Source organism: Camellia sinensis, chromosome 4 (genome assembly GCF_055761805.1).
Source record: "Camellia sinensis isolate YWXY chromosome 4, ASM5576180v1, whole genome shotgun sequence".
Taxonomy (NCBI): domain Eukaryota; kingdom Viridiplantae; phylum Streptophyta; class Magnoliopsida; order Ericales; family Theaceae; genus Camellia; species Camellia sinensis.
Window position 1 is genome coordinate 154,931,261 of NC_138964.1, and position 9,224 is coordinate 154,940,484.

Below are 9,224 nucleotides of genomic sequence, written 5' to 3' on the forward strand. Positions count from 1 at the left end.
ACTTAATTTAAGTAAAAAAATAATGCTTAAATCAGTTTAAATTGACCAATTTATAACTTAAATAAAACTAATTTTCAATTCTTTTGAAAAATTGGTCCATGGGTGCTTAATATTTTAGCTTAAGCGCACAGTTGGCGTTGGAGGGGTTAAATGACGTAAATGCCCCTCCCAAACTTCATTATTTACGCAAATGCCACTATATATACCGTTTGATTGGTCATTCTTCCCTTACTCTCGTCTCTCACACTCTTCTCTCCTATTCTCCTCTCCTCGACTGAGAAGAAGCTTTACCAAACACCCACTAAAACAGTCGTCGACCTCTCCGATCGCAGCAAATCGTGCTTGTAGAACAGTCGTCTACCTCTCCAAGAACAATCGTCCCCCTGTTTTCCGTTCATCTGCGCTGAAAAGGTAAGATTTCATGACTGTGATACATGTATGGACATCGATTAGGGTTTTCTTCTGGCTCTCTCTCTGATTAGGGTTGAAAACCCCCTTTTTATTGCGATCTGTTATTTATTTATTTAATTGTTTGATGTTTTTCAATTTTGAGTTCAAAAAAGTGAGATTCATTTCACGAGCTTCATTAATATTGGAGTAGGTGAAATTTGGGTTGCAATGTGAGTGCTTAATTGTGTTTGTGAAACTAAAAATCAGTGTACACAAAGTCATCAAAAGTAGGTAGAAAAGCTAAATGAAAACTCCTAAGAAGTATGAGAATTCATCCAAGCCAAATGTCTTTAATCTGCCCAAGATATGTCATAATTTCTATCAGAGTTGACAAAATTGTATTTGTTCAACTACGTTTGCTGTTCTCTGGATTGAGCAATGTACTTGTTTATTTTTTTGAAGACCCATATTTCAGAAATTGGTTGTTTGGCTTTTCACCATGATTAGGTTGATTGAATCCATAATTTGCTACCTTAGATGAAATAATATATGCTATTCGATTCATTTTGAAGTTTGAGAAGATTTAGTGATTTGTCCATCTGGATCACAAGGCTTATAAACAGATCATGCTTATTTGTTATTAATAAAGGTTCAATTGCTAGGATATATGGAATGGAGAAATTCAATGTGTTTAATCAACCTTATTTCTAGTAGTAGTAGTGGCAGTTGTGGAGAACAGGTCTTTAAAATTGAAGAACCAATTGAAGAACCAACCACGTGTCAAATTTGGTGCTGCTGGGAAGTTAAATTTGTGTTATAAATTATAATTTGGTTATTGAGACTTTTCTGGTGGTGTTTTTGTTACGACACAAATTGGTGATAGTTTTACCTCGGAATGGTCATAGTTTTACCTGGATCATGTGAAGGATGTTTTGTGTAATTAATATTTTGTACCCGCAAGTGTATTCTAAAATATATGTTAATTCCCAATTTACAACCTAAACCAATGAAGTACTCTTTCTGTAATTCCAATCTTTCTTTAGTAAATGAAGTTAGATATGCATTCAACTTCCTTTTCTAATTTAGATAAATGTGTAAAAATTTACTACTAATTTGAATCTTCAAGTGTTTTTCATATTGAAAGTGGTCCGTCCAGAAAAGTGATACCAAAGAACAATGTGCACAAAGGAGACCAAATATAATGCCAAGCCAAATATGTATTTTCAACCTAAAAGTTCCAGCAGGATTCAAAATTAAGAATAAGAGTGAAACCTCAAACATATCTTAGATCTGAGATTGTTATCCATGCATTCCACAGATTTTTCTGGTACAAAAAAAACTATTTAGCTAATAAAGTCACTAACACTACATATCACTTTTTTAATCTGATAAGTTCAGTAACAAGTAAAACTTATCTTAGTACATGGTATGGGAATATTTTGTGTAACAAATTTATGCGAAGGATGTTTTTAAATCTGATAGTTTTACCTGGGAATGGGGATAGTTTTACCTGGGAAGCATCAAATGTATGTAGAACTTGGGTTTAAAACAGTATTTGATCCTCTAATTTATCGTTACACAACAAATCTTTAAAACTTTATCTAGCTTGAAAATTAAATTATGTTTGTTAATTGTTTTCATTTTATGACTTTTCTAATTGTAAATATTCTGATTTAAGTTTAGTTGAGCTAATTTTGATTTAAGTTTGAAACTTGGTGAAAATTTAACAATGAAAGAACAACCAGCCTTGTTAGAGTAATGACAGATCTCAGCCTGAAAAAGTATTAAAAGAAATTTCACAAGCACATGAATGGTTGATGTGAATTTTTGCAAATGCTGCTCAAACTCTTAACTGTGAATAATGTTTAGGATAAGGGTAGAAGGTCACCTGTTCTCTAACTCTTAATTGTGAATAATGTTTAGAAGGTCCATGGGATTATGATCAAATGTTGAATGCTTTTTTATTTTTTTTCTGGAAGATCTTGCAGAAAGCCCAGAATAGAATGTGGTACTAGTTAAGTGGAGAATACAACAGAATGTAGTCCATGTAATTTATTATCATCTAAATTTTTTGCCTTAAGGGAGAGGACCAAAGAAAATTACGGTTATTTGAGTGTCCTTTAAACACTAAACAAATCAAATGTTGCAGTTTTGACTATTAACAAGTTTTATCCTTAGAGGATTTGGATTCAATTCTTCAAATTCATAGACTCAGATCCTTGAAAAAATCTTAATCTACCTGAGAGACATCGAATTCATAGATGAAACCAATAGCAATTTGAAGAAATGGATTGTCCTGAGGCTTATTAGGGATGGTTTTGAAGCCTCTCTCTGTAGAACTTCCTGGCCTGCTACCATTGGTCGCCGCCATTCAGGTCTCTTTCTCTCTCTCATCTCTCTCTCTGTGGATTTTGGTAAGGACCCATTTTTTGATGTGTGTTGTGTTCATGAAATGTTTGAATTTACAGGCGATTATGAATATATAGATATTTTGATAAAGGACATCAATGGTGGTGGCGATGAAAGAGTGAGGTTGATAGTGGGCATGGATTTCAGGTCTGAGTTTACTTCAACATACTCAGAGCTCACAGCTTCTCTGCATTTCATATTTGTTGGGAGTGAAGAGAAGCTAATGGGGATAATATGTTTGGTTTGCTTAGCAAATAGCATCAACAATTTTCTCAAGACTACTCAGAGATGGAATTTAGATTTGGTTGTATTGTTTAGCTACTGCCAAATTTAGAGGATGTTTGTTATAGCTTTTTGTTTTTTGAAAAGAAAAAAAAATAAAATCATGAAAACTTGTTTGATAGAAGTATTGTTTTAGTGTTCTTATATGAAAAGTTTTGATGATTTTTTTGGCGATTTATATAGGGGAGGTCACATCAGCTGGGGAGGGGGGGCGCTATATATAATATTACTAGCGCCCCCTGTTGAAATTGTACCCGTTAGGCAATTTCATCCGTTGATGGACGTACGGATGGTGACGTGTAAGGCGGAGATTAAATCCGTACTCACACCAAATAGTAATCACTATTTGGTGTGAGTAGCCGGGGCTTGGTGTGAGTAGACGTGGCCATCTCCTGTCCACCCACGTGTCACGATTGTGGTGGTTTTGCTTGGATATAAAGCAAAGGTGCACAGAATTCCGCGTGAATGAACAGTAATGGGCAGGAATTCAAATTTTAAATTCCGAATCTCCGTATTTGCAGCTGTCTATATATCTGGGTACAACCTCAGATATTTGTCGGTGGAGAGAGATAAGAGAGATATGCTTTTGCAGTTAAAGAGTTATTACACCGAGGTGATTTTTTGGTACCTTGTTTCGTCCCTCCTTTTCTTTCTGTCATTTTTGTCGATTTATTTGGTATACAATGTTGTACTCCTTAGAAGAGTATCTCGAGAATTACGGGCAGTTCACTCAAATATGTGTAGATCGCTTTTTGACTTGGCAACTAGGACTGTGGGAAGAGAGCCAGCGGAGAGCTCCGGTGAAGTTTGTTCCGGTGTACGAAGAGCAGAGGGCAAAAATATCAAAGCTAAGGTGTCTGAACAGAAGGGTTAGCAGAGGTAACAGATCCTGTAGAAGTGTTCGTATAAAAGATTTGGAGTTATTTATAAAAAATGGAAGGAATAGGACACCGGAGGTCAAGGACACCGGCGGCCAGTGGATATAGGCGTAGTTACCGTAGTCGTGCACCTTTTAAGACCCAGTATGTTCGCAGACGGTACGTTCAGAATATTCCCCGATTTATTAAGAAGACTAAGAGGGGAGTAAGGAAATTACAGCTATACGATGAACAATTAAGGGACGTTAAGTTTGATAATAAAGGCGTGACGAGATTACTTAATGGTATTGAGTTGGGTAATAAGAGATCTGACCGTCAATCAGACAAGATCGTGGTTAAGGGTATCAAATTCATTGGTAATGTTCAATTGGGACAGGATGCTAAGGACGAAGCTGTGGTCCACCACGTGTTGTTTTTTGTCATCAGTGATAATAGTCCGTCAGATTTTGTCCCTACCCCTGACAAGATATTTATTGGAGTTGGCGAGGGTAATCCTGAGACTTGGATTGTTGATCCTGACCAGTCCGACTGTTTTCAGATGCTAAAGAAAATGAGATTCAAGCTCGTTGGTGGCAAGGACAAAGAGTACGTTCGTCATGGTATAGAAGTTGTAGATCGGTTCTTCGCAGTTGATGTTTGGACGGACTACAAAGATACGCTATTGGGAAATGTTGGAAGCATTCAAAAGGGTGCCATATATTTAGTGGCTGCTACTGTTAGTGGAAAAGAATGCAAAATTACTTTAAGGAGTCAAATGTACTTTAAAACTGTTTAGAATTGTAATTTGATGTATTTTTATTTTTAATGTTCAGGTTAATGGAAGTGAACGATATAAAAATTGGAGTTGTTGAAGGTGTTTTGGCAAGTGATTTCAGTTGTATTGAACTTGCGTTGCCTAATTTATTTTCTCAATTGAGGTTAAGATACAAACAAAAAAGTATTAAGGTTGATAAAATATTAATTTTAATGCCCCCTATGTGTTTATCTATTTTATTTTATTTACTAATTTTGCTCTCATCACAGGCCTATCCAATTTGATCAAATAACATTCACATTATAAAGTGTAAATAAGAAGAGAAAACGTTATGTATGAACCATATATATCTTATAATTATAAAAAAAAATTAATTTTAATTTTTTAAGTCATAATTGAAAAAAAAAATCATAATTAAATACAATATGAGGTATAATTAAAGAAATTATGAGTAAGGGCTAGGCTTCTCTTGTGAACTCAATATTAAAAAAAAAATGACATTTTTATTACAATGACATTTTTTTGTTCCTTTGTGAACTCAATATTAAAATAAAATTAAAAAAAAAAAAAATTTGGGTAACGGAAAAATGTATCAAATTAGGCACTAATTATATCAACTTCCATTAATGAAATAATTTTTTCAAAATTTAAAGTGAAGAAAATAACAAAATTATAAATTTTATGTTCATAAGGGCAAAAATGACAATTACACAGCAAAAAATTATTTTACAACTTATTTACCAAACACTACTCTGCTACTTAAATTTATAATCCCACACCTGTACCAAACAGGTTACCAATTTATGTTCACAGCTGTAAGTTATAATTATAATCTATAATCACTTTCTCACAGCTCTATCAAACGGGACCGTATATATACAAACAAGCCCCAAAAACACTAAAAACAAAAATCATAGAAATTTGGAGCTGCTTTACACCATAACCATATCCAATAATCTTGGATCAAGCTTTCAAGCCAACAACATTGCACCCTTCTCTGCTTCAAGTCCTATCTTATCATTGCTTGCTTTGCCCAATGCACCAATCAAATCTATGTTTTTCAGAACCAAGTCTTCCATTTTCTCTTCCTTGGTTGATGGAAATGGTGAATTTATAGGTATCTCACCAATTGAGGCTAAACTCAATAGCTCAGACTCATCAAGTCCTTTTGCAGGGCCAAGATTACATCTATCAGTCCCATGTTTTGCCAATGCATCTTTGAACTTCTTGATCTGTTTACACACAAATTCACAAATTTTATCAGCTAAATTACAAGAAACCCATTAATAGCTTGGTATTAAATTTTGAGGATTTTTATAAATATGGACTAAAATCGATTTAAAATGCTTACAGTTGCATTGGTGCAGCTGAAGCTGCACAACCTGCCCTCAGCACCTCTGTAGAATCTGAAGAAGGGCAAGACATGTATGTGGAGACAATGGCACATTTTCTTGAGCTCTTCATAGTTAACTTTGAGAAAAATCGCATTTGGGTTCGATTCAGCCAGTTGACAGATCTGATACAAGATACAAAAGGAGAGAGACTATCAACATTTTAATCACCAGTTATCTAAAAAGCTTTAACTACTAGTAAATGAGCTAAACAATGTATATTAAGCTATCACTCTCCACGTAGAGGAAATATAAGTACAGATTGAGTGTTTAGACTGAGTGCATAATGAGAGATAACAAGATTCAAGCCTAGAATCATAACTATGATACCATCAAAAATCACCAATTATGGCTTAAGCTATTAGATAATTAGTCCAATAATGTATATCAAGCTATCAAATGAAAACAATCGAATTTCAAATGCAAAAGCAGTAAAAGAAACAATATAGAGCCCAAGACCTTGAGACATCATAACTGAGGGGAGATTTGCGCTGAACGGCTGGCCGATCTATACCAACACTGAACATGGTGTTAGGCCTCGAAGGGAGGGCTTGGGGCGCCGAGACCAAATTGGATTCGTGCCGAGTGCGGCGGAACATTAGTATTGACCAAGATACACTTGGCCGAGCTAAGGCAGAACACGTTGTCAAACCGAGCTTGGCCCACGCAGGTTATGGTGTTGGGCCGGGCTTGGACGAGCGGGCCCATAGACCGGATTGAGATTTATTTGACCGAGTTATAAGTGCCTCGGACCGCGAATGTAGAAATAGACGACCCTTGAGGGTGCGGTGTGAGGCCGAGATGCCAAGTGGCGTGCCCCGCGACTTGTCGGCTTTGATAGATCGGTTTGATTTTGCTCGAAGACTATGACTGTCCATTGTGATGTCTGTCTCTCAAGTGATAGCTCGGTTGTGTAAGCTACTGGACCAATGGTAAGAAAGGGGAAATCTACTACTGGTATGCGTTAATACCATTTGGCAGTTCAACAAATACTTTTTGAAAGTTTTGGTCTCTACACGTGTAAGAAAGGTAAAGGGGAGCATAGCTGTCTGTCCAGAGAAGGACAACAGAGGTAGTGCGCCCACAATCTTTGACGCTGCATGGCCAGCCTTGAAAAGGAAAAACAAGGAGACGCTAGAGGTAAGAAACCTGAAAGATTTTCCAACTCTCTCTTTCTTTATAGCGCTTGATTCATTATTCTTCTTCTCCTAGTGTGCTGACTTGATCGTCGGAGGGTTTATCCGGTAGCACACCGTCGGGCAGCTCACCGTCTTTCTGTTCTCAAGTTAAGCAACGCTACGCGAAGCTTGGATTCAAGGAATACAGAGGATCGAGAATATTTCACCCCATACAATAACTATGATACATCAAAGATCACCAATAATCCGAAAGATTAGAAAAATTAAGCCATTAAGAAATTAGCCCAAAATAATTGAACTTTAAATGCAAAATCTATGAAGATTAACTTAAAATTGAAATGGGTATCCGAATAAACTAACCTATATTTTTTTTATTCAACAAAATGGATACTACTCCAATATATTCAACAGCCAATATTGTCCCACCGCACCTACAGATAGAGCACCCCCCTGCACCTACGTCAAAACTGAAGCTTAGGACAGGCGCTAAAGAGTATGTTTAGTCCCAACAAAGGCGATGGAGACTCAAACCTAAGCCTTAAGCGAGGAATTCAAGGTCTTATCCACTTAACCAACCCGTTTGGTGAATAAACTAATGTATAGATTGTTGGAATAGTACCTTAGGATGCAAAGCTTTGCAACCTCCACAACCAGGGGAATAGAAGTCAACTACAACCAATCTATCACCAGCACTCAACAATGAATCTACAAGTTCTTGTGCTGATTGGATCTCTATCATATTAGGTTTCAGTGTCTTCTCCCACCAACGCAGAGCTTTGCTCACACAAATCGATGATTGTGCCTGAAATTGTTGAATAAATGTCACTTCAAAACCCAAAAAATTACAATCAAGAAACACACACACACAGAGAGGGAGAGAGAGAGAGAGAGAGAGAGAGATTTGCAGATTCACATACATGAATGGCATATTTTGAGGAGGGTTTGGAATTCCAATCTCTTAAACCCCTGTGATCTGCAACAAACATGGGTTTTCCCAGAAAATCCTTTGAATGTGAGTCTGTAAATTGGAGAGAGTGATTAGAAGGAGAAAGCTGCAGAACCCCTTTGGTTTTGGACCTGGGGATGGTCTGATTAGACCCAGAAACAGAGAGACCAGTCTTCAATGAACAAGCCATGGCTGTGAAAATTAGACCTTTTCTCAAACTAGATAGAGAGACTCAAACAAGAAAGACCCAACAAAACCCACCTCTACTTTACTAGTTTTTCTCACTTTTTTTCTGTTTCTAATGAGAAGTCAAGCCAAACAAGGCTTATGTCCCAGAAAAGAGAAATCTAAAGACTCACACTTATTTTCAGTGAAATGTGAGGGATTGCAGAAAAATATTGAGAGAGAGAGAGAGGGAGAGAGAGAGAGGGAGAGTTGGAGCGTTTTGCGTTAGTTTTGAAGCTTCAAAGATTCGAAGAAGGAAAAAGTGAGAAAGGTAGGTGAAATCAATGAACAATGATTTGGATTTTTCTTTATTCCTTTATCCAAAATTTTGAAAAGATTTTACCAATCGGATAATTGACTTTTTATAAAAAATATATTAATGTGGATGTTTGTTTTTGATGTAGGCCTTGTTTGGGTGTTTTGTTTTTGATATTCAACTAACTGACCCATATTCAATCATGGGGGTGCGATTTGGCAGTTGGCAACTGGCAATCCATGGTGTTGCTGACTGTGTGTCTTCCGATTTGGATAAGACTCCAAAGTATTTAATTAATAGAAAATGATATTTTTTGTATTTTAAAAATAAGTTGAGTTAAGTTAGAGAATACTAAAGCTGTTTAAATTTTTAACGAATTTAATTTATTTGTTTTTAAGCTGATTTTAGATAAATTTCATTTGAGTTTGAATTACTTAATTTTTTTAATAATGTAGATAATATTTTTGAGTCGAGTTTGAATCGATGTTAAAAAATTAACCATATTTAAAATATGATGAAGTTTGATTATAACGAGACAATTTAAATAAGTTATT

At 35.9% G+C, this 9,224-nt stretch overlaps 2 protein-coding genes across 7 annotated transcripts; one reads left to right on the forward strand and one right to left on the reverse strand.

The window, feature by feature from the left end:
• Nucleotides 1–229: 229 nt before the first annotated feature.
• LOC145789609 (uncharacterized) lies at nucleotides 230–4,824 on the forward strand. Of its 6 annotated transcripts, none has more exons than XM_082866610.1 (4): nucleotides 231–2,946; nucleotides 3,265–3,526; nucleotides 3,603–3,694; nucleotides 3,826–4,824. In XM_082866610.1, the coding sequence occupies exon 4, from the start codon at nucleotides 4,015–4,017 to the stop codon at nucleotides 4,732–4,734; it is 720 nt and encodes a 239-aa protein (XP_082722736.1). In that variant the 5' UTR covers nucleotides 231–2,946; nucleotides 3,265–3,526; nucleotides 3,603–3,694; nucleotides 3,826–4,014; the 3' UTR covers nucleotides 4,735–4,824. The 6 variants fall into 6 exon arrangements, with proteins under 6 accessions (XP_082722738.1, XP_082722736.1, XP_082722737.1 ...); XM_082866611.1 differs by having other exon boundaries at nucleotides 3,850–4,824; XM_082866613.1 differs by having other exon boundaries at nucleotides 231–411; nucleotides 3,850–4,824.
• A 551-nt stretch (nucleotides 4,825–5,375) lies between these two features.
• Nucleotides 5,376–8,864, reverse strand: LOC114315117 (thioredoxin-like 1-2, chloroplastic). The gene is made up of 4 exons (XM_028261687.2): nucleotides 8,161–8,864; nucleotides 7,863–8,045; nucleotides 6,065–6,229; nucleotides 5,376–5,945 (listed from the first exon to the last, which is right to left on the reverse strand). The coding sequence occupies exons 1-4, from the start codon at nucleotides 8,377–8,379 to the stop codon at nucleotides 5,685–5,687; spliced, it is 828 nt and encodes a 275-aa protein (XP_028117488.1). The 5' UTR covers nucleotides 8,380–8,864; the 3' UTR covers nucleotides 5,376–5,684.
• Between the last annotated feature and the right edge of the window lie 360 nt (nucleotides 8,865–9,224).